Below are 25,500 nucleotides of genomic sequence, written 5' to 3' on the forward strand. Positions count from 1 at the left end.
TGTCAACACACTGGGTGAGAAGGATAAGAAAGTTGAGTGTATTCTTAATGATGGCCACACCACTAACCTAAGTTTTCTTTTGACCCATTACAGAGACAACAATAAGTATAAATAAAGTTATGCTTCAAAAGGGACATTAAATGTTCAAAATAGTTGGTCTTAGTTTGGTCTCCACTGCCAACAATGTGTATTGCACTGGGGAAAGGCTTGCGGTACAAGCATCCTACAAAAGAGTATGAAGCAATCTGTATTAGGAAGGGAGCCAATACCTGCTGATGAGCTGGAAGGAGGATCCTGACTGGTGGAAGGGAGGTCTGACTCATCAGATGCTTGAACAGATTCTTCTTCTTGCTGGCTATCAATTTCTAGACCAGCTTCTGATGTAATTCTGGAACATAAAAATTCAGGTGTCGAACAATGGTGATAAAACTCAAGAAAAATCAATAATCCCCTGAGAGCACAGATAATTTTGTAATTTAACAGGAAATTGATTTTTGTTTTACCATGGGTATTTTCATACACACACTTCACTTTTTTTCTACCTTGTTACCAGAAATTAGAGATATTAGTATTTTAAAAATAAAGGCAGACAAATCCTCTTTGGCACTCATCTACCCATCCACTGCACACCACCAGGGTGACTGCCTGATCAGAAAAATGAGGAAGAAAAAAATGAAGTTTATTTGGGTGCACTTGAGTAAAACCATGTGGCATGGAAGAATTTATACACCAATCTGCTCCCCATATTACAGAGGTCAGTGGGTAAGGGGGAAGTAAATATTTAATTTAAATGGAATCCATTAAGACTATGCAGTATGATCCAGTATATGAAATGTAAAGGCTGGGAAAAAGAGATGGCTCCTAGGGTTTTGCCCAAAATGTCCTTTTCAATGCAATACCTAAAAGGCTTGGATTAATGATTTTTCAAAAAGCCAGTGCCAAGACAGTGAAAGACAATAACAAAGCTATCTTAAAGAGCACTCTACAGAGTCCAATGGAAGGACAACTAGATCAGTTGATTACATGGAAGTCTGAGGGCAGAATTAACAAAATAAAAATAAAATCATTTTAAACAATCTATGGGGCTGCTTGGTTGTATTTTCTCCACTTAACTCCCCATTTGTGCTGTTTTATTTCCCCTGCCTGGGTGCAGGACTTTACATTTGTTAATATCAAATTCTACCCTCTGCCAAAAGCCCCACAGCTCTCCAGGTCACTCTTAGTTTGGTTTTGTCCCGTATGTGTCTACTTCTGGTGGTGTTCCAAATTTTGCTCACAATTGAACTTCAAACAACACACACAAAAGAAAAAAGCATTTAGCAGCTGAGCAGAGAGATGCTTTAAAAAAAAAAAAAAAATTAGACAGGCTTCTGGAAAGCCTGACAGTCCCAGATGGGGCTCCAACTATCACTGCATAAAGCCTGACGGATACTTCACTACTGTTATAGTAACAGATCCACAAGTTAGTTGAAGTACTCAGCAGACCAGTTTTGAGAGCCATTGCATCAATCCATTTATCAAGGAAATGCATGCCCAACTCACTCATGATCTGGGTGTCCAGAAAGGGTTTATATTCTTTTAAAAGATTTACATTTTGTTTCTGTTATTTCTGCAAAGTAGTAAATTAAGTTGTTCGGAAAAAAGGAAATCTAACACTGATCTGTGACCATTTTGAGATGTCTAGAAATTCTAGATCCCACTACCAGCGCCAGAGGTTGAATAAGCCTCTGATTCAGAGTTTAATTCATGTTTTCCACTGCAAGCGGATTAGCTTGTGAACATCTTCCACCATAAAGTGGAAGCCACGCTAATCCTGTTTTCAAGATGAATATAGTTCAATACAGGGAGACCAAAAGAAGAAGTTGGTATTGAAGGAGGCAAAAGGTCACCAGATTCATTTTACAACTAATTTAGGAAACCACTCAGTGCTGGTGATCCCTCCCTGCCATGGACCAAATAGAGCTAAGATTTAACAGACAACAGACACACTCAAACAATGAAATGCAATGAAAGCATGTAAAACTAAATCTCAAATACAGAATTAAGTCTTAATCCACTGAGTAGTGTATCTTACCCTTCAGATTCTGCCTCCACAAAAACCTCATCCCCATCATCACCCACTCCAGATTCAGTAGTAGTGGATAAACTGCCAGTGGATGTTGTCACCATTGGAACAGACTGAGAAGCATGCTCTGAAGGATCAGCTGAGGTACTTTCAGTAAAAACAGTCACTTTAAAAAACAAAATCAGGAAAAGCAGTTAAGAGAGAAGGTTATTTTGTACTTATACATATCCAATTTATTAAAATATTGAGTACTACAAGAACTCCATCTGCAGTAATATTTTCACCATAGCAATAAACAACATAACATTTTGTTAGGAAGTCAAAGCATCTAATATTATCATTACACTTTGCAATACTGATTCTCACCTGGTGCTGCAACTTGCAGCGGAGTTGTTGGGACACTGCGGCCACCAGATTCTTCTTCATGGGCAAGGAAGAGTGGTGTTTCGTACATTCCTAAACCTACAACAAACAACTCTTGGTATTAAGGATGTAGTGAAAGCCTGTTAGACAGCAGAAAAGTATACAATTATCTGAAGGCAAACTAGTTACAGTGCAATACTAGTCCTAGTACAACCCCGATGTAATCTATTGGTTTGTATTTAAATACTGAGACTGAGTAATTGAGATTACTCAAGAGTTAACCTAGTTTGCACTTATGTAGAACCTTCAGCCCAAAGTTCTTCAGTATTAATGAAAAACTACACTCACTTTAAATAAAATATCTCTATTTTAAAGACAGGGAAATAGATGCAGATGAGTTAAGTGACTTGTCTAAGGTTATACAGGGAATCAGTGAGAGCTAAGAACCAAACCTAAATCTTCTGATGACTGACCTGAGCTTTAACCATTAGATAATGCTTCCTTTGACCAACTTGGAATTTTTTTTTCAATTCTATGAGTGAAAATCCTATTAATTGTACATATGCAACTTAGTTTAAGCTACTTAAAACAAAGATAAGTTATTTCCAAAATAAATGTGTCACTCAGTAATGGGAAATTTATTTTACAGAATTTAAGGTTGAACAGAAGTAGTCTGGGCCTTCAAGCAATCTGAATATTTTTTACTCTATTTTTTTTAAAACAGCCCATCCTTTAAGCTTTGGTTCACTCTCACTCAATTAAACTGTCATATCCTTTTCAGATGAATATTGGAAGATCCCAGGATATTTACTGTTTACTTGAAATCTGTCAGACTTTTACTACTGCAAGAGAATCTCAACCAGGATCAATTTATTTTAGAGCCAAGTCTTGCCAAAAAGGCCAGAAAGTAATATTGTGCTGCTAAGTACCCAGGTTCGTTAACATGAGATAATTTCCCCTAAATTTATTGAAACCTATGAAAAGAGACAGGCGCTAGGTAATTATGCAATTATGAAAATGTCTCATTTGGCAAGCTTGTGAAAGCCTTACACTTAACTTGATGGCATTTCTGTATGTATGCATGCATGCATGCATGCAATGCAGTAACTTTTGAACTCTGAATCCAATCAATTCCAAAATTCCAGGGAATGTTCTCGGCATCAATGGCCACCCTCTTGATTTTGGATAAAACTGAAAAACTCAAAGGGTGAAAACTGTGGATACATGAAGCCACTGCCAACTCTTTAGCACAAACCAGAGACCTTGAACACCTCTGCAGTTGTCTGAAGATCAAACTAGTTGACACCACCCATTAATGCCTTCCAGCACAATAATACTCCTATCTCATCTCTGTCTATTCTCTCAATTCAGTTTAACACGTTGACACACTAAATGACTGATCTTCCAGTCAGGAAAAAAAATAATGGTGGTGGGGTAGGGGCATACACACAGATCCTGCCATGATGGAAATGGTGTGGGGGAAAACTGGGAAAGCTGAAATGGGGGCACTCAGAACTCTTAGTGGGAGAAGGTTTGGGGACCCTGGTATGGTGGGAGGGGAAAAGAGGGCATAGGGGCGCATACAGAGCCCATGCCATGGGGGAGGGGAAGAAAGGGAGACCAGGACAGTATTTGGCACACAAAACTCCTGATAGGTGGGAGGCTGGGGGATCCGGATATGGGTGGTGATGAACACAGATCTTCTATCATAGGAAATGGGAGGCACAGGGGAAGTGAGAATGGGCATGCACATAGAGCAGCTGGTAGGGAGGAGAAAGGAGGAGTCTGGTATGAGAGAAAGAGGAATGCAGGGCACACAGAACACCTGTCTGGGGGAGATTGAGGGAATTGCAGGGAATCCCTGGATATGAGGGATGAGACAGTGGCACACAGGAGGCTTATAGGAAGATTGGAGGAATGCAGGGAGCCCTTCGTGTGTGCAATAAGATCTGCCTACACAAGCTATAAAACGTGCAATCCCCTAGCAATTTTTCTTTTTCCAAAGCTTATCTTAGTGATGGTGCTGTACTTCTCAACAAAATATTACTGCCCTCAGTTCTTGATCTTCTCTCCGTTTTGCTTTTCTGACTCTTCTCAATCCACTACTTTGCTCAGTGCCACCCCTACAATGAGTGGTTTAGCAAATCTCTTACCGTTGCTTCTGTGCTGCCAGGAAGGCATGGAAGGGAGACTGCTTGCTGCAGAACAGCAGCAAGGACAAGAATGAGCAATTGCCTGCCCACCATCATAGTAGACAAGGGCATATCTATCTCAAAGACTTGCTCTCTTCTGTACTCTACCACAGCAGCTCTGATCATAAGGAACGCATTGACGCTGGATGTCCCCAGGTTCAAGCTCATAGGAATTGAAAGCATTTTCAGTGGGCTATCATATTCAGTCACAGCTTCAGGCTCATCTTTATCTAGCTACCTTCAAGAACACAATGCCAGCCCTATTCCTTTACACTAGCTTTGCAATAATGAAGTTAGAGCACAGCTTAACAGTATCCCTCCTGGAAGCAGAGACTAATCCAATTGGGAAATAGTTTAAAGTGAGACAGGGGAGTAGAGATTTGGTCTTTGGAACAGATTAATGTTTCATATGTTATGCATGGAAGGCCCAGATACAGCAATACACACACGAGAGTGACAGTAACAAAAACTTTCTTGTGGGACATCGAGGCTAATCTACTGAGTACAATAGATCTCGACACACCTGAACCAATGGTGAGAAGATCAACAGAGACACACATAAAGGGTACGTCTACACTACAAGATTAATTCGAATTTAGATAATTCGAATTTGGGAAACAGATTGTATAAATTCGATTGTGCGCGGCCACACTAAGCACATTAATTCGGTTTTTAACCACATTAATTCGGTGGTGTGCGGCCACACTACCCCATTAATTTTAACCACATTAATTCGGTGGTGTGCGGCCACACTGCCCCTAATTCGAATTTACAAAATCGATTTTGGTGCTACTCTGCTCGTCGGGGTGGAGTACAGAAATCGACTTTAAGCGCCCTTTAATTCGAAGTAACTGGCTCCGTTGTGTGGACGGGTTAAGGATTAATTCGGATTAACGCAGCTAAATCCGAATTAAAGTCGTAGTGTAGACCAGGCCCAAGACATGCTAGAGAACTGTATGCTGTGCAATTTGAAAACATCTGTTATATTTTGTGTGTTTTAATTTTGCTTGTGTGAAATCAAATTTCAATTTGTCACATATGGTGACGCAGGCAGTGTCTGCCTGACAACACAATGGCTCAACAAGCTACCTACTTCACTGCGTTAGTGTTGGTTTTCCCAATACTTGTACATGCTATTCTAAATGGCTAAACATAGGCTTAGCAGAATTAATTTTATAATTTTAACAGATAATATCCATGTTTATTTAAGCAACTTTTTATTTGTATCAATTTATATTTTCACAGTTGCTGGAAATTATGGAGGTGGAGGGTAAGAATTATTTAATGACAATAGATGTTGAGATTCAGAAAAGTTAAAGCTTTATAAGCATGAAATCACAAAAAGTTGTCAACATCACATGTCAAAATATACAAAGTAAACATCCTTAAAACAAACTAAGTTCTCAGACAAAGTAAGAAAAATGCTGCTTATCTTTAAATTTCAGTTATCATCAATTAAAATATTTTTTCATCGGCTTGTGTATGTATGGTGAAATTGACATTTACCTACATTTACTAATAAAAATCGAGTCTTTCCAAGCCTAAACCGTCAATCATCCTTACATTAATAGTAGTTACAAATGACAAAGCTAACAGTACTAGATAAGCAAAACATCTTCTCTGCCTCCTTAGTCCTTCTACCCTTCCTACAACTACACAAAAATACAGACAAGGATATAGTTGGAATGGAGGTGACAATTACCCAAGCTTGATTAGTTTCTCAAGCTGTTTACATTTTTTCTAACAATCATAAAACAAAGGTATTACACAGATTTACCTCCTTGTGATGCAAGTTGGCCAAGATCGGAATGGCTGGAACTAGTCTGTGGCATATCTTCTGGAGGCCCAAACCTGAATCTGGGAACTCCAGCAACCTGGGGGGAACTACAAAGATGCATAATGTGCTGTAAACAGTTAATAAACTAAAAACTATAATAAAATTATTTTAATTGAATAAGGAAAACAAATTATCTATGATACAAATAAGATTAGTATCCAAACATAGATAACACTTAGGGTATGTCTACACCCAGCCGCTAGTTCGGCGGCTGGGAATCGAAGTTCTGGGTTCGACTTATCGTGTCTTGTCTGGACGCGATAAGTCGAACCAGGAAGTGCTCGCCGTCGACTGCGGTACTCCAGCTAGACGAGAGGAGTACCGCGGAGTCGATGGGGGAGCCTGCCTGCCGCGTGTGGACCGAGGTAAGTTCGAACTAAGGTACTTCGAACTTCAGCTACGTTATTCACGTAGCTGAAGTTGCGTACCTTAGTTCGAATTGGGGGGTAAGTGTAGACCAAGCCTTAGGCCTGGTCTACACTAACCCCCCAAGTCGAACTAAGGTACGCAACTTCGACATACCTTAGTTCGAACTTACCGCGGTTCAGACGCGGTCCACACGCGGCAGGCAGGCTCCCCGTCGACTCCGCGGTACTCCTCTCGCCGAGCTGGAGTACCGCAGTCGACGGCGAGCACTTCCTGGTTCGACTTATCGCGTCCAGACCAGATGCGATAAGTCGAACCCAGAACTTCGATCCCCAGCCGCCGAACTAGCGGCTGGGTGTAGACCAGCCCTTAGTGTTATCAGCATTATCCAAAGGAATTAGTTTCTCCATTACAGCTGCATCAAAATGATAGGGTCAAAAAATACTCCACTAGTAAGAAAATAGTAAAATGGCTTTCAATGAATCCTGTCACATTTAAATAGCTCCTATGGCTTTACACAACTAATTTGTAAGTGGCCTGCTGAGCATGTTCTCCACTCTCCTCTATTCAAAGTTGAGATAAGCAACTATTCTTCACAGCAGCTTGCTAGTGTATTTTAACTGATCTTTATAGTCAGTATTGAGAAAACATGCTTTTGTCACTTCTAGCATTAATGTGAATGTGCAAAAGAGGGGCTCAAAGTAGCATGATAACCCACTGTTGCCCTAGTAATTTAACTGTATGACTTTTTAAACAAATAGGTTACACTAGATTAGAATGTGATCAGAAACTTACTTTTCTGAACCCCGTTTTATGATGTACGTCAAACAACTCAATATTTGTGACTTTCTCTTAACCATCTAGTAGATGGAATGCTATTTAGTATCTTACTACACAATCACTAAATCATTATATTTTCATTTACCTTTAAGCAAAGAACCATTAAACTGTTAGTAAAAGGGAAATATACAAGAGCACTTGGTTAAATTATTATGACTTCTACGTACTGAATTGCTTCTGCAAATCCATCTGTACGATGTGGTACCACAAGAGTTGGGGTGCTTGGAACTGTCCTGTCCTCATCATCAAAAAAGTGTTGCTGCTGAAAAAAATATTAAGATCAGAAGCTAAAATATATTCATTATTCCTACTCTGCTTGCTTCTAAATAAAACTCATCTACAAAGGTGGTTCCCTCCCAAAAAAATAGACGCATCAGCTTTAACTACTATTTGTCTAGTCAACAGTGTGAAGGGAACCAATGTCAAAATAAAAAAGTATTTTAAAAGATTGATTCCTAAAAAATAGTAATAAATATTGGCTGTGTCTAAACTGACCCAGATTCTTAAGGGTTTTTAGCTTCATCTTATACTTAACACACCTTGCCTGGTATTCACATTTGGAATAAGTTAAGGGATGGAAGTCCCATTAACATGAAAACCAGAGCTTGACTAAACCTATCTGCAATGTTACACAAACACCCAAGGAATTCTTTACTGCTCTGGTAGTCTTATAAGACTACAAAGTTCAGAGTGCTCTCTCAATAAAGGTTTTTTAGGAGCAGACTGCCATTTACTTACCATGCCCCCTATACCAGGAGTTAATTGAAGCCCACGTCCCACTGACTGCCTCCGAGTCATCTGGATTCTCTTTATAGTAAAAGGAGGAATAAAAGTGGTATAAATGTTTCCTGGGGATTCTAGCAACATGCAAATATCTTCAGGAATTAAGTTTAGTGATAAAAGGTAAATAAAGAAATTATTTTGGCTTTCTACCAAAAGCATGACTTGAGTAACAAAACCAGCTAGCATATTTTTGTTTATTGGTGAAAGCCATATTCCAGATATACTTAATCATGCACTTAATTCCTATAGTTAAAACAATCCCGAATCAGGTGGAATCAACTATTTTACAAAATGAGACAATATTACACCCAAAAGGGGGGGAAATTAATATAGGAACTCTGAGTAAAGAGGAAATAGTGAGTGTTTCAATGGCATTTAAATCATTTTCACAAGACACAATTTTAGTATAATCTAAACAAATGGTTCAGTGGTTTAGCATTTAGTGTAAAGTGCTCAGAGCGGTTTTTTTGTGCACTTCATCACACACAGAAAGGCTTTAGAAAATAAACAAAATATTATAAACCATATTATAATCGCTTGAAAGAGCACAATAAACCAAATGAAAAATTTATGAACAATTATAATTGTGTTTGAGTTAGAACTATTAAGGTCAGTTTAATTTTTTTCCTAAAAAAATTAAAAAATTTCAAGTTCTGAGCACGGAACTGTCAAAACTTCTGGCATTCATTCTTCCACTCTCTCTTGGTGCTCACTGTACTGTGGAGGAAGCATGCTCAGCACAGCTCACCACTTAAATTCTCAAACCAATTAAGCAGCAGTGCAGACCAACTCTCAATGAGACCCAGTCAAGGCAGACTGAGTAGAAGCCTACTGACAGCTGCATTCAACATTTCTCGGTGTAATAAAGTATGCAAGGTCCCATACAGATTCAGGCCACAGAATTTCCCCAAAATAATTCCTAAAGCATATCTCTTACAAAAATTAAATCTTGTTTTAAAAATTGCCAGTGATGGAGACTCCACCACAACTATTGGTAAATGGTTCCAATGATGAATTACTCTTATTAAAAATGTATGCCTTATTTCCAGCCTGAATTTGTCTAGCTTCAACTTCCAACCATGATCAATGCGGTTTCTGGTCTTTGTCTTCTTTCTCCATTCTCCTATCTATCCCACCTCTTTTATCCCATCCTTCCTTGTGTGCTACCTTTTTTCTCTCTGCACTGTTTTTTTTATCTTTATTTTTTCTCTATTCTTCTTTTCTATCTGTTCTTTCTTGGGGCAGAGATGATTTGAAATTTGGCAGGTGTTGTTACATGTACCTAGCTGAGCACAGGCCTTGCTCCTCTTCCCACTCTGCAATTTGTGCTTCAAATTCAGCTCCCCATCAGGCTACACTGAGGAAAAGAACCCTGATTTTCAAGAGAGGACGAAAGTACAGGGAAAATCATTGTCTCTGTCCTCACTAGCTGCAACATTTCCCACACCTCATGCATGGGGTGGGCTCATACACTGAAAGTCAAGGAGAGATCCTGTGACACTGCAGGACTCATTTGTGTAGCACTATGCTTTTAAAAACAGCCGCTTTCCTACCTTCCTTACTCACTGCTAGGTCCAACCATGAAATATAAGCATGCTAGCTGAAGTTCCTGGTAAAGTGGAATCGTTAATGTTGACATGTAATCTGTCATTAGGGGTCAGAGATAAACACCCCATAGAAATAAACGGGAACAGTGCACACCTCTCAGAACAAGGGGACTGTAAAGAATAAGCTCACAATCAGGAGGCTTCTTTTTGCAACCGTAAGGGTAAGACTTTCTCTCTCTCTTTTTTTTTTTTTTTTTTTAAGTGAAAGCTTAAAATTCTGTAGAATCTTAAGATGTCACGTACAGTTCAAAGGCAAGGCATTGGGCACAAAAAGGTTAGCTAAGAAGACAGTGGGAGTTTCCTTATGCCACACCTGCATCCGGGCAAAGAATATTTAACAAAAATCGGAGCCAGATCTTGTTGAGTTACAGCCTGCTCAAAAACTGCTTTTAGAGTGGAAATACTGACAAGTATTGACTAGAACAGTGCTAGTATAATCATTTCAAGATACACACCCGTCATTACTGCCTTACTGCTTGTAATAGTCATTTCACTTGTACAGCTAGTAAGTAAAATCACTGCCATATTTCAAGAGATGAGAAATTTAAGTTAATTTGCTCAGCTGTTTCAATTAATATCTGTATGTTTCCTTTTTGTAAGACACCATATAAAAGTAATACAGTTGGACCAAATACACAGGACTAACACCTTATTTACAAAAAGCTACATAATTAAGTAGTTTCCTTCATTTTCTAAAGCGTTGAGTGATTTCCTACCTGTACTGGTGGTCCCAGTTCCTGGGGTGGAGCATGAATAGTCAGTCGTGGGGGTAGAGGATGTGGTGGTCTGCGTGGTGACTGAGGTGGCCGAGGAGCCTGTCTCTCTGAGGCAGATGTTGGCTGCTGTTCTCTTGAACTTTCATGGGAGAAAGTGGACTCTGCAGCACTTGTACTTCCTTCACCTAAAATGCAAGGAAATATCACAATAAAAACACTGTACTCCACAAATCTATGACCAGAGTAATTCAGGCAGTACTTCTTTTAATTTACTGTCCTTAGTTGCAATGACAGAAGTATGACAACTTAAAAAAATTGATGTAATACTTTATAAAGAATATGGGTCACTTCACCCACCACCCAAATGGAATCAATCCTGAAGCACGAGTAGTTTGAGATGAAGCTGCAATAAAAACTTACAGAACATATACCAAAATTGAAAATCAGGTTAACATGCTAAAGCAGACATTTCTACGAGTGCAAAAAGCAGTAATTGACCAACAGTGACAATTGAACAGTGCCTGGATTTAAAAAGTCATTTGAAAGACAGCATGTCTACACGTTAAAGAAACAATTAGCATCATGATAGGTAACTGTTCACCAATGACTCAGAGGGAAGAGGATCATCTACTGAATCATCAACAGCTCTTCCTGCAAGTAATGTTTTCCGTACAAATATTGAATACACCCAGTGCTAGTTAGCTTATAGAATTTTACTGGAGCACACCCCAAAGTGTGCTCCAGTAAATCTATCTTTTCCACCTCAAATTCAAAAATACATGTTTTAACAGAAAGAGCTCAAAAGGCTTGCACACATCCCCCCTCATAACCAGAGACTTTAGAGATAGCACAGATTAATTGTACCACTGTTTTGAGAGTCTGCTGCTCTCTGGTTGCTTTCTCCACCTCCCATGCTCTCTTCAGTTTCTGTACAAGGGTCTGTACCATCAGCACCCTAAAAATACATAAAACAGTGATTCAGTGCAAAACCCCACCAGGCCAATAATTGAAAGAGAATAGAAAAAGCTCATATAGGAAAGATGAAAACGTAAGAGATTTTATATACCGTACATAGTTGTAAAGAACAACCATGTATACATTTACACAAGTTTTAAAACCTATCTATATCAAAATATCATTTATTCAATATGTTTCAACTAATAAACATTTGTTGTTAAGAGTTACACTTGGCTAGCTTCACAGCTACCATATTCTAGTATTATAAAGCTTATGCTGTGTCCTGTACTTTGTATTATCCAACCTTTCCACACATTGAAAAGTTTTTTACTGAAGAAGAAAACCAGTTGCAACATGAACTATATATACCACCTAACCACAAAATCCAATTTACTTGGATCAGTTCAAATTAAGGTTTTCCTTTCTCAACATGTGGATTACAATAGGAACAAGCTGTAACATCACAATTACCTCAAGAGATCTCATATGTCTACAAAAGGTTGCTACTCTTACCTCAGCATCATCTGCTTCATATCCATCATTGCCATCAGCACTCCCAGTTCCTTCATTACTATCATCACCTTCATCCCCCATTCCTGTATCTTCATCATCATCTTCATCCTCCTCTTCCTCATCTTCATAATCCTACAAATGTAGCATAACACAGGTTTAGGAAAAGCCCAAAAGGATAATATCTAGCTCTTATATAGTACTTTTCATCTATAGATCTCAAAGCCCTTTACAAAGGAGGTTAGTATCATTATCGCCATTTTAGAGAATGGCTAAATCATTTTGTAGTGTGCAATGAACAGATTTTCTCTAAAGGTCTCTTTCTAGAGATGTTCAGAATTCACTTTTAGGCATATACAAACTTCAAATGTAGTAGGTCAAGTGAAAAATTTGATTGTCACCTGGAGTAATGTGCAGTGACAAAGATGCATAAAAAAGTTTATATAGTGACTAATTAAAATATGCCTGCTTCACGCTAGTTCTCTTGGGTTACAGACTGTGTCATTGTATATGTTTGTACAGGATCTGGCATAATGAGGCTGGGATCGTAACTGGGGTCTCAGGGGATCAGGTTGAACCTCTCTAATCTGGCACTCCCTGGTCTGGCAACGTCCATGGTTTGGCATAGGCGCCGACTTCGTGGGTGCTTCAGGAGTGGAGCACCTATGGGGAAAAATTAGTGGTGCGGCACATCCACCGGTGCAAAGCTCCCCCCTCTCCCCACGCCTCTCGTGCGCCGGCGGCCCTGCGCTTACCAACTCCGCCTCCTCCCTCCCAGTGCTTCCGGAGTACCACAAACAGCTGATTCGCAGCGTTCAAGCTCCAGGAGGGAAGAGGAGGAACTGGGGCCGGCGGCTGGGACCGCAGGCAAGGGGCAAATGGCTGGGACCTAGGGCCAGCATCGGAGCTCCCAGGCGGGGGGCCAGTGGCCGGGACGGCAGGTGGCAGTGGGGCTTCCGGGCAGGGGGCCATGCTAGGTGCAAAGCCTGGGGGTGCTGCAGCATCCACTCCCCCCCCCCCCCCCTACTTCCATCGCCTATGGAGATCTGCTGGCACTCTGCATTGACCTCCTGTGGTTCAGCAAATTCTCTGGTTCGGCACCGGTCAGGTCCTGAGGTGCCGGACTAGAGAGGTTTAACCTGTATAAATAAGTTACATTAGTAACAGAAAAACTCAAGGTATTTGGTAATGTGAGTGTGATATATTCTGGGGGTTGGCTGATTTTTTTTTTTTTTTGTGAAGCAAGAAATACTGAGGATTTCACTTAAGGATAGGAATTTTTTTTTAATAGCTACTTCAAACTTATTTCTGTGCTGAAAACCTCTCCACAACCTGGCTAGCAGAGACATTTCATTATATAAATGAGTGCTTCAGTCAACTTCACAACAGTTCAAAAATCAAGCTGAGTTGAGTAAATAAATTTAAATGTCCAGCTGTATGAATAAGTGCAGAATTCCTATTAACAGGAATTGTGTGCTTAGTTTTTCCTGCATCAATGAGAAAATGTATTGTTTTAATTCTGCTCAGGCCAGGTAAATGGATGCGCAGAACTTCTAAGAGTGCATATGCTTTTCTATGTTTATTGTTAAACAGCAGAAGTTTGTAAATTGTGAGTTCGTCTTTACAAAGAAAAAACAAAACAAAACAATTTAATTGCTTTTTGGTAGCCACCTGCAGGATGAGCTGTTTATTTGCACAAAGTTATTGAAGATTACAAACTACAAATAAGCCAGACATACTTCTTGCTCGCCTTCATTTTCCTCATCATCATCCTCTTCGTCATCGCTGTCAATCACAATGACATCATCTCTCTTGGACTGACCATCCTGGGACGATGAGGTATTCTGTTGATCGGACTGAAGAGGTCCAAGATCTATTGGGAGGGACTGAGAGGTTTCTTCACTGTCTTCCATGGGAGCGTACTCTCCCTGGGTGACCCCCTTTAAAAGATAAAGGAAAGTTACTAAAATAAAAGTGATACTTCATATATGTGTTTTTAAAAATGTTTGCCACAGGAGAGATTAAGTCAATTTCCAATTCCATTTAACTTTTAAAGCCCTCCATGAGTGCTGCTAAAAGCAGCTGTGTCACCACTTGTGGTTCAGAACCTAGATCAGATTTGGGTCCACTCTACACTACAGCTGTGTTGTTGTAATCTGTTTGTGACACTCATCTTAACTGGTTGCAACAACCACATTTTTGTTGTGTCCACTCAGTAGCTTTTTGTTGGGTCCACAAACCATGCTACTACATGAATTCACACCTACCAAAGATGGCAATTATGTTTGTATTGATGCATTCTGGGACAATCTGGGCATAGTGCCTGAATAAGGAGAAGTGCCCAGAGGATATGTAAACATAGCCTCGCTGGTAGCATATGCATAATATACTCTGGTTTACCCTAATACGCATACAGCTAGGAGAAAGGAGAACTGGCCAAATCAATTACAACAGCTCTGTTAGAGGAGCCCATCAACATACAAAAGAGTAGTATGCCAAACTGGTGGTGAGATGACAAGGAATCTGGCTCTAAATAAATACAAAGGAAAGTCTAAGGTACTGAACAGAACTACTGACATTGTCTTCACTGCCTATACGCTTTTGTGACTCCCCCCCCCCCCCCAGTTCCTTGCTGACTGAAACATGCTCAACTATTTGTCACAGAATCTTTCTGCAACATAAAGCCAAAAAAATGAAAAAAAAGCAGTGTAGTCTGTGGGAACAAAGCAAGAAATTTAAGAATTTAGAACTCACAAACTCCAATCCTGGCTCTGATGTGACTCCTTTAATCCTTATGTCTCAGTTTCCCCCAAAAGTAAAATTACTACATAATTCAGTGGCAGTACTTAATGTTTATATAGTTCTTTGAAAATGTGAAGTTATATATACATGCCAAGTACTATCTATGGAGGTATGTGAAAATCGCAATCAAAATTAAATATACACTGAATGAAACTTCTAGCCCTAAAAATTGTTATAATCTATACAAAATGATTTCCATTACAAATCTCTAAATTATGACTGACATTTCACAAAGATGTTACCATCAACGAACGCTTTTCTAATAGCGACTAGATTGATATACAATGCTAACTTCCGCAATTGTTAAAATACAAAAGTGGTATTTGCAGGGAAGGGCTGTTCATGCTACAATTAAAATGAAGATTTTTTTTTTTTTTTTTGCTTACTTCTCCAATGGAGTCTTGAGAATCTTGATTGTAAATTTGAGTTTCTACCTCACCGTCAGTGCTTTCTTCTGCCGTGACTTCCTCCTGAAAAAGCATGTATTTTTCATAGTAAGAGAGTCAGTCAGACAGACAACTACCGTTTCTACATCAATGCCCAACACCTATCTTGCGACTGCTGACTAGCCTCTCTCCATCCAATCTCATATTTCTGCTTTTCTGACATCTCCTCATAAGTGTCATATGAGATTCCATTTTCTCTCTACATCTGAATATCCAGACCATGTCCAAATATTATTGCTGCTTCTTTCTCCATAACTCAAAGACCTGGCCTTCTCTCTATCCACACTGCTAAAACTCTTGCCCACGGCCTTATTTCTCATTTTCAATTTCTGCATCTCCTGCCTTCCTGACACCCACCTCATTCCTTTTAAGGCCTATTCAAAATACTGCTACGCTCAACTGCATGGATTTCAAATTAACAGTGTTTTCCTTAAACTAATAAAAATTCTACTCTTTAACACAAAGCCCCTGTCATTAAATGCTATAACTTTTGCTTTATTTGGAAATTCAAGGTGTAGGCTATTCTAATGGTATAGAGCAGGGGTTTGCAACCTTCTTTCTGAGCCCGCCCCCCAACATGCTATAAAAACTCCATGGCCCACCTGTGCCACAAAAACTGGTTTTCTGCATATAAAAGCCAGGGGCGGCGTTAAGGAGTAGCAAGCAGGGCAATTGCCTGGGGCCCCTATGAAGCTGTTGCTCAGGCTTCAGCTTCAGCCCCAAGTGGTGGGGATTTGGCTTTCTGCCTTGGGCCCCAGCAAGTCTAATGCCAGCCCTGCTCGTCGGACCCCCTGAAATCTGCTCTCGGTCTCCTCGGATCCCTGGTTGAGAACCACAGGATAAGAGTTTGTCAATTATCATTTTCACAAAAGGTCCCTGACTTTGCCAGCAACAGAATTTTAAAAGCTTTTGAAACAGGATCCTTGTCAAAAGCTTATTCCAATCTCAAATCCTGGGCGGGGCAAAATTATTCACTGGAAGTATTTTCCCTTCTTACAAACCTCAGGTCCAACTCTCTGTACGCTTCTCAGTTTCTTTGGAAGAGGTATATCCACTGTTTCCTCTGAAATTTGTTCCGAGTTTTCTACTGTGCTATCCTCTTCCTCCTCTCGTGGACGCTTGGGCAAGGAAGAACTTGGGGTAGCTGAAACTTGAAAGAGTCCTCAGTGTTATTTTCAAGAGCATTATGGCACACAAAAAGGGTTTAGGAAACTGGCAGAAAAGAAGATGATTTCAGATTTTTCTCAGAGACTGCCTCTTGCTCTATACTCAACCATAGCACTTGGGACTGGATAGGAGTGTCTTGCTGTTCGCTCCTGGGGATGAACACACTAGGGCTGGCAGCAGAGCTTTCTGAGCTGCAGGCCCCCCTCTGTGAAACTGGCCCCTAGTCAAAGTCCACCAGAACCCAGATTTGCTTCAGCTTTTTTGTTTGTTTTTCAGTAGTCTTGTTCCTGACAGAACGTGGTTGCTAACATTTCCGTGGGTAGCAGCAAAGACAATTAAAAATAGTCACAATGGGTAATTTTGGGGGGTAAATTTTGCAAATAACAGAAGCATCTATAATGACAGATGCTCAATGCAGCAGTAAGATCTAATTTTTTTTTAAATTGCCATCTAAGGCCTAGATGGGGGGCTTGAAGAAAGTACAGGTACAATCACAGAATATATGTTCAGTTCAGTTGATTTAGTTTGCTTTCCTACAGTAGTCATTTATAAAGTTTAGACCCAAACCTTTATATTAAACTCTGAATCTTCATACCAAAGCAAGATTGAGGAAATTGAGAAGCGAATGAGGGGAGATCCTGCTTTTTCCTGTAGCAAACAAGATTTAACATCCAGCACTAGTTTGAATAGACATGTGAACATTCACTTCTTGTTTCAGCTAGGATACCTTTTAGAAGTGTGCTAGGTCACATTTTTTAAAAGGTAACACTTTGGCAGGTGCAAGAAGGTAGGCCAGACCTCAGTCTTTTTGAAAGCCTACCCCACAATTTGAGCACGAAGCCATCAGCTGCTATTATATGCATTACGGCCTGATTCAATGAGGATCTGTAGTGGTTTGGGCACACCATGAGATTAGGCCCTGTATATTTATTTAGAGAATTAAACCAACCTGTACCAAACACTGCTGTGGAAGTGGAGGGCCTTTCTATCTGTGAGCTCTGTACGACCTCTACAATGGTGGGGGGTGGCTCTTGAGTTGCTGGCTCAATCTGAGGATGACTTTGCTGAGTGGGCTGCACAAAAGCTGTAGCTTGAGTCTGTTGCTGAACAGTTAAGATGGGTTGAGAGAGAGATGTCTGGACATTAGGACTGGTGGAGCGTACAGATCCACTTGTGCTTCCAAAGACCGGAACATGCTCTACTGGTCCTTCTGACTGCATAGCTGGAAAGCAAATGGTAGCACATTTTAATTGGCTTATAATTATCTAGTACAGTTCACATTACTTTTCACTTGAGAAAGCAGTGGATAGTGAGATTTAATGTTTCTCATGTATAGCCTGTTAACTGATTTAAAGGTATAAAAACTGTAAAAGCACGAAAAAATTAGCAAGGGGATTCAAGGTCAGGTAGAATACCAGAAGTTATATTTAACTCTGAAATTGACTAGATTTCAAGGTAAAGGAGCCCCTTTAAGGTTATTTTAATTTAGATAGTTGCCCTTTATTTAGAACACTTACCTTCTTGGGTTTCCACCTGTGTTGTAGGCATAACTGTGGCTGTTGGAGTAGTGGTTGGATTTGTAACTGTAGCAGGAGTAACCATTGGACGGATACTTGCTCTTGGAGTAGATTTACTCCCGGGTATGGCAGTAGCAGTCACTTTACTTGGAGTTGACACAACAGGCGTTGGCTTAATGTTTGCTGTTGGTGGATCTGAAGTGCTAGCACTGGAAATAGGACACTGGTTTTATTTGTGCTAACAAAGTCAGGGTCAGACTTACAAGTGTATCAAATTCAGTTTTCTAACAAAATATCAAATGTTGATTTAAAAAAGTTTCACAACAACATTTAAAACAAATCATGGCATAGTACTAGTATCTAAGCTAAATTATTATTTAATTGGCATCACAGAGACTTGGTGGGATGCCCACATGGGTGAAAGTGATCATGAAATGATAGATTTCATGATTCTATGGAAAGGAAGGAGTGAGAGCAGCAGAATAAGAACTGTGGACTTCAAAAAGACGACTGACAAATACAGAGAACTGGAAGGCAGGGTCCCATGGGAAGAAAATCTAAGGGATACAGGAGAGTTGGCAACTTCTAGAGGTCACAACATTAAAGGCAGAATGGCAAACTATCCTGATGCAAAGGAAGATAGGAAGAATAGTAAGACGCCAATGTGTCTCCATTAGGAGCTCTTTTATGACCTGAAAAATCAAAAAGGAATCCTACAAAAAGTGAAAACATGGACAAATTGCTCAGGAGTACAAAAGAATAGCACAAGCAAGTACGAACAAATTCTGAAAAGTTAAAGCACAAAACAAGTTACAGCTAATAAGGGACATAAAAGGTAATAAGAGGCGGCTCTTCAAATACATTTACAGCAAGAGAAAGACGAAAGTGTAGGCTTCTACTTAGTGGGGAAGGAGACCAAGTAAGAGATGACATTTGGAAGGCTAAGATTTTTAATGTCTATTCTGCTTCAGTCTTCACTAAAAAAGAAGAGTAGTAACCAGATACTTAATACAATTAATATTATCAACAAGAAGGGAAGAGAGCAAGTCAAAATAGGGAAAGATCGGGTTAAAGAATATTTGTATAAGTTAGATGTATTAAATTCAACAGGGCCAAAAGAAATACATCCTAGGGTACTTAAGGAACTAGCTGAAGCCATCTTGGAATTGTTAGCAATTATTATCTGAGAACTCAAGGAGGATGGGTGAGGTCCCAAAGGACTGGAGAAAGGCAAGGAGAGTACTTATCTTTAAAAAAAGGGAACAAAGAGGATGCGGGGAATTATAGACCAGACAGCCTAACTTCAGTACCTGGAAAGATACTGGGACAAATTATTAAATAATTTGTAAGCACTTAGGGGATAAGAGGGTTATAAAGAATAGACAGCATGAATCTATCAAGAACAAATCATGCCAAACCAACCTAATTTCCCTCTTTCACAGGATTACTGGCCTTAGGGTGACCAGATGATAACTCCAAAATATCGGGACCGCCACAGGGGGAGTGCCTTTTCAATTGTTACACTCACCCAGCACGTCCGGGTCTTCGGCGGCACTCCAGCGGCGGGTCCTTCAGTCGCTGACGGTCCTTGGCGGCATTTTGGTAGTGGGTAATAAATCTTGCCACCGAAGAAAGAAGTACCCGCCGCCGGAGTGCCGCCAAAGACCCGGACGTGCTGGGTGAGTGTAACAATTGAAAAGTCACTCCCCCTGCTTGTTACCGCCGCCTAAGCAACCAAAAAAAAAAAAAAAGGGCCGCCGCGCCCGTAACAAAATATCAGGAGAAATGGCGTCCCGACCATACACATGGGACAAACTGCTCAATGTCTAGTCACCCTAACTGGCCTAGTGAATCGGGGGAACCAGCAGATGTGATGTGTCTTGATTTTAATAAGGCTTTTGACACTGTTACCACAACAGTCTCATAAGCAAACTCAGGAAATGTAGTCTATATGAAATTGCTTTAGGGTGAGAGCATAACTGGTTGAAAGACTATACTCAAGCTGGGAAGGCATATCTTTAGGGGTCCTGCAGGCCTGAGTCTGGTACTATTCAATATTAGAAGGATAGAATATTAGAAGGATTAGAATTCAAAACCAACCTTGAAAAATTAGAGAATTGGACTGAATCAAGATGAAATTCAATAAAGACAAGTGCAAAGTACCACACTCAGGAAGGAAAAAAAATCAAATAACGAACACAAAATGGGAAATAACTAGCTAAGTGGTAGTTCTGCTGAAAAGTATCTGGGAATTATAGTGGATCACAGATTGAAAATCAACAATGGCTGCAGTTGCAAAAAAGGCTTATATCATTCTGGGGTGTATTAACAGGAGTGCCGTATGTAAGACATGGTAAGTAATTGTCCCACTCTACTTGGCATTGGTTAGGCCTGAGATAGAGTAATGTCCAGTTCTGGGCGCCACACTTTAGAAAAGATGTTTATAATTGAAGAGACCAGAGGAGAGCAACAACTGGGTGATGGGGTAACAAAATGGCAGATGAAATTCAATGTTGATAAATGCAAAGTAATGCACATTGGAAAACATAATCCCAACTATACATATAAAATCATGGGGTCTAAATTAGCTGTTACCACTCGAGAGAGAGAGATAGATCTTGGCATCATTGTGGATAGTTCTCTGAAAACATCCACTCAACATGTAGCAGCAGTCAAAAAAGCTAAGAGAATGTTGGCAATAATTAAGAAAGGGATAGATAAGATGACAAAATATCATATTGCCTCTATATAAATCCATGGTATGCCCACATCTTGAATACTGCATGCAGATGTGGTCACCCCATCTCAAAAAAGATATATTGGAATTGGAAAAGGTTCAGAAAAGGGCAACAAAATTGATTAGGGGCATGGAACAGCTTCCATATGAGGAGAGATTAATAAGAGTCATCTCTTTTCCAAGCTGAAAAGTCTGAATAAGGGGGGATATGACAGAGGTCTATAAAATCATGACTGGTGTGGAGAAAGTAAATAAGGAAGTGTTATTTACTCCCTCTCATAACACAAGAGCTAGGGGTCACCGAATGAAATTAATAGGCAGCAGGAAGTATTTGAACAAAAGGAAGTATTCCTTCACACAACACACAGTCAACCTGTGGAACTCTTTGCCAGAGGATGTTGTGAAGGCCAAGACTACAACAGGGTTCAAAAAAGAACTAGATAAGTTCATTGACAATAAGTCCATCAATGGCTATTAGCCAGGATGGGCAGGAATGGTGTCTCAAGCCTCTGTTTGCCAGAAGCTGGGAATAGGTAACAGGGGATGGATCACTTGATGATTGCCTGTTCTGTTCATTCCCTCTGGGGCACCTGGCATTGGCCACTGTTGGAAGACAGGTTACTGGGCTAGATGGACCTTTGGTCTGAGCCAGTATGGCCGTTCTTACGTTCTAACAATAATGATAAGAACATAAGAACAGCCGTACCGGGTCAGACCAAAGGTCCATCTAGCCCAGTATCCTGTCTACCGACAGTGGCCAATGCCAGGTGCCCCAGAGCGAGTGGACCAACAGGCAATGATCAAGTGATCTCTCTCCTGCCATCCATCTCCATCCTCTGACAAATAGAGGCTAGGGACACCATTCCTTACCCATCCTGGCTAATAGCCATTAATGGACTTAACCACCATGGATTTATCCAGTTCTCTTTTAAACGCTGTTATAGTCCTAGCCTAGGATAAAATGTTTAGAAATTCTGACCTATGAGGAAAGGTTTAAAAAAACTGGGTAGGTTTAAGTCTAGAGAAAAGACAACCGGGGGAGAGGGCATGATAAACAGTCTTCAAATACGTTAACGGCTGTTATAAAGAGGATGGTGATTAGTTCTCCATGTCCACTGAAGGTGAGACAAGATATAATGGCTTAATCTGCAGAAAGGGAGATTTAGGTTAGATATTAGGAAAAAGTACAAGGGTAGTTAAATTAAGAAGAGGTTACCAAGTGAAGTTGTAAATCCCCATCACTGGATGTTTTCAAAATCAGGTTGGACAAACACCTGTCAGGAATGGTCTAGGTTTACCTGGTCCTGCCTTAGTGCAGGGAGCTGGACTTAACGACCTCTCGGGGTCCTTTCCAGCACTACATACTTATGATTCCATAATCAACAGCTACCTTCAAAGTTTTGTTCATAATTATCATTCTTGCATATCTCCACTAGAAAAGATTCTGCAGGGCAAATTATGCCCGGTGCACAACCCCATAGCCTTGATAGATGTGATTAACTAGAAATCTGCATGGCTCCAGGCGATAAAGTGCTGTCTATACTGGCGCTTTTCAGCACTAAAACTTTTGTCGCTCAGGGGTGTGTTTTTTCACATCCCTGAACAACTAAAGTTTTAGTGCTGAAAGTGGCAGTGTAGACACAGCCTTATAATTGTCACTGAAGTCAACTGATATGGCTTAATACAGAGGGAGAATATCTGCTGAATAAGAATGATGCGAGTGATTTTTACAGTCACTTCTCAAGATCAGAACTTCATTTTAAAGAGATACCAGGATTTTAAAAATCAAAGATGTGTATCATTGTTACAAGAACACCCGGGGTCAAAACTGTTCCAAGAACAGAAATGTCAGATTATAAAGCCATAAAGATTATACATCTTCACAGCCTGGTGTAGTATCTGAAACGGCTTATAATTTTTCAAATGGACTAGATTTCAAGTTCACAGTGTACCTAAATTTGACAGTTTAGCAGTAAATGACTTAACTGGTTAGATTTGCCTCAGGAGGCAGACAGTTCAGTTAGTCCATAGCTCAGTATTAGCATTAAGCAGTCAGTAACTTCCAAAAACTGTTCAAAAGTTCTTAAATGCAAAAGCCTTTAATTCATTTTAATTCATTCCTACAGTTCAAAACAAAAAATATAGACATAGCAACTGGACAAAAAAGAACCTACAACTTACATTCCTCTTTCACCTGAAGCTGGAGTAGATTTGAGTGTAATCTGCCTCTGCTGTTCCGGAACCTATTAGACATAAGTGTTTCTGTACATTATATGATTCCATTGCCAAATATTAAGCCAGCAGGCTCTATAAAATAATCCAAAAATGTAATTTTGATTACTGCTTCAGTAGACAGATCTCCTTAATTACAATTGTTTCAACTACGGATTTGGCAGAATACCAGGTGAAGTTCCATGCTTACTCTCAAATATTCTGAGCTTGCTCAAGCAAGTCAAGTATTTTCTGGGATACCCATGATAATGCAGTTTTTTCAGTCAGCCAAAAAGAGTACTGATTAATTCTGTTCTATTGGAAAGAATCATATTTACTGTTGGACCAGGATGCAAGCTCAAAGTGTTAGCACCATAGTCCTGTGATATTGTATGTGCATATAAGACTGCAGACAGAATCAATGAGAGGAGCACTGTTTGAACGCTCCTCTGGTGAAACCTAGTCAGTAAAACAATTATATGCTTTTGTTAGCAATGGAAAGTTTGAATCCCACCAGAACGAATTTTTTGTTATTAACTTCTAATGCGCCGAAGAGCTGTTTCCCTTCCTTCCAAGACCAACTGGCTTTGGCACACTGGAGGTGGTATGTACTGTTTTGGGTTTCCAGCCACATTATTCTGGGTATTAAAAAGACTGGAAGAGGTTGTGTCTGTTGAATTTCCACCTGCTATCAGAGATATGGTATTAGGGAAGGGGCACCACACAGGAACTCTTCCAATTCACAACTGCTCCGTTACTGTGAACTCAAAGCCCACACATTGTTAGACACAAACCATTCTGTTTCACTACATATGCTAATACAGCTAACAAAATCTTCACATATCTTGTACCTTACCTTATTAGTAGACTCTGGAGGCTCATCTCGCTGTTCATGGTGCCTCTCTTGTTGCTCTCTTAGCTCTCTCTCCAGGCGGCAAATGCGACCTTCATACTGTGATTTGAGTGCACTCATCCGCACCTCTAACTCAGTCTTTTGCTCTTCTAATGCACTACTCTTTTGTTTCCACTCGTCATTTTCTTTTGTCAGCTGTTCTTTCGTACCTAATCAAGTAACAAAGCATTCCATTTTTTCACTGTAAAACTGCCTACCAAATCTTTGTGCACTGAAAGTCTGTTTGCTTTTATAAGTTAATGAAGTTCTTTAAGCAGAGACCTATGTGTACTAACACACTGTAAGTGATAAAACTATTTCTTAGTGATAGCTTGTGTGATTTTTTTGAAAATATGGTTAGCAATTGTAAATTTGAAATATCGAGGGACTGTATGTTTTCTCCAACCCGCAGAAAGCAGGCACTAGTAATTTCATTCCTTCCTGATTAACACTGAACTTGCGGAAAGAAAGGAATGTCCTTTGTCCGGTTAAGTTATGTGGGATAAATACCTGGGTGATAAGCAAGGACAATATCCTCTGACTCATCTAAAATAACTCTCAGATTAGTTATTGGCCTCTTAACTGATACCAAGTCAAACATTTTTACAGATTCCAACACTGAATAACTAACTGTATATAGCTGAAAAACCTGCCCAATGAACAGCTACATTCAAAGTTTAATTTTAGAAACTTACAGTTTACATCATAGTTAATTTCTGGCTGAAGTTTACCCAAGAAGACCAGAGTTTTCTCCAGGGTTTCAGCCCAGAAAATTTCTCCATAAAACCAATGAAAAAAATGGAAAACCCTTAAGGCAGAGTAGGGTAACTTACCAGCTAACTGTGCAATTTTCTGCTTGGCAGCCAGCAGGGTCTTCCTAGTCTTCTCCTCCTTCTCAGTTATCTGTTGCCTGAGCTGTTCTTCCTGTGTTGTTCTCTCTTGCAAATCTTGATGAAGACGAGAAAGTTCTGACTGTAGCTGAGATATCTGTTCCTGAAGACTTCTGGCTTCACTTTCTTTCTCTGCTATAGTCTGCAGGAAAAAAAAAAGAGATAATTTAGCTACCAGCTATAATAAGCTACCTTAAAACTAGGTGGTGAGTGCGTCAGACACAAAACACAGCCAATGAGCTGAGGTACTAACTAATCACTTTAGTTAAGGTAGTAAAAGTTCTCAGTGGTATAATATTCCAGCTCCTCCAACACAGATAGAGAGAGAACACACATACTTCACAGGGTACAGTGAAGATTTGTTTGTAAAATGCTTTTAAAACATATGTAGAAACTAAAAATATTGCTCTCTTCTTACCTTCTGTAAATTTTCAATCTGATTCTCCAGGGCTTTTGTCTTTACCTCAGCCTGGCTGAGAGACTCTTTCAGTTCTTGTATTTCCTGGACAGAAGCTTGCTGTTCTTGTTCTTCTGCATAAGACTGAGTTGATGTCTCAGCAACCACCTGAAACATTGCAAATTGGTCAGGTCCGGGTTGTGGG

General features: G+C 40.0%; 1 protein-coding gene across 1 annotated transcript in view; it reads right to left on the reverse strand.

Moving 5' to 3' along the window:
• Positions 1-25,500, reverse strand: part of LOC113407204 (nucleoprotein TPR-like) — a 70,088-nt gene that overhangs the window by 3,175 nt on the left and 41,413 nt on the right. Inside the window, exons 32-49 of the mRNA XM_026655373.1 lie at positions 25,317-25,463; positions 24,842-25,040; positions 23,973-24,178; positions 23,087-23,148; positions 18,169-18,377; positions 17,601-17,873; positions 16,486-16,634; positions 15,425-15,508; positions 13,976-14,176; positions 12,240-12,371; positions 11,634-11,724; positions 10,770-10,954; positions 8,402-8,470; positions 7,831-7,925; positions 6,398-6,504; positions 2,432-2,527; positions 2,075-2,231; positions 270-388 (exon numbers count right to left, since the gene is read on the reverse strand). Of these exons, the coding sequence (XP_026511158.1) occupies positions 270-388; positions 2,075-2,231; positions 2,432-2,527; positions 6,398-6,504; positions 7,831-7,925; positions 8,402-8,470; positions 10,770-10,954; positions 11,634-11,724; positions 12,240-12,371; positions 13,976-14,176; positions 15,425-15,508; positions 16,486-16,634; positions 17,601-17,873; positions 18,169-18,377; positions 23,087-23,148; positions 23,973-24,178; positions 24,842-25,040; positions 25,317-25,463 (2,581 nt within the window). The remainder of the gene's footprint in view (positions 1-269; positions 389-2,074; positions 2,232-2,431; positions 2,528-6,397; positions 6,505-7,830; positions 7,926-8,401; positions 8,471-10,769; positions 10,955-11,633; positions 11,725-12,239; positions 12,372-13,975; positions 14,177-15,424; positions 15,509-16,485; positions 16,635-17,600; positions 17,874-18,168; positions 18,378-23,086; positions 23,149-23,972; positions 24,179-24,841; positions 25,041-25,316; positions 25,464-25,500) is intronic.

The sequence above is a fragment of the Terrapene carolina genome, unplaced genomic scaffold (genome assembly GCF_002925995.2).
Source record: "Terrapene carolina triunguis isolate 2854851 unplaced genomic scaffold, T_m_triunguis-2.0 Scaffold210, whole genome shotgun sequence".
Lineage (NCBI taxonomy): Eukaryota > Metazoa > Chordata > Testudines > Emydidae > Terrapene > Terrapene triunguis.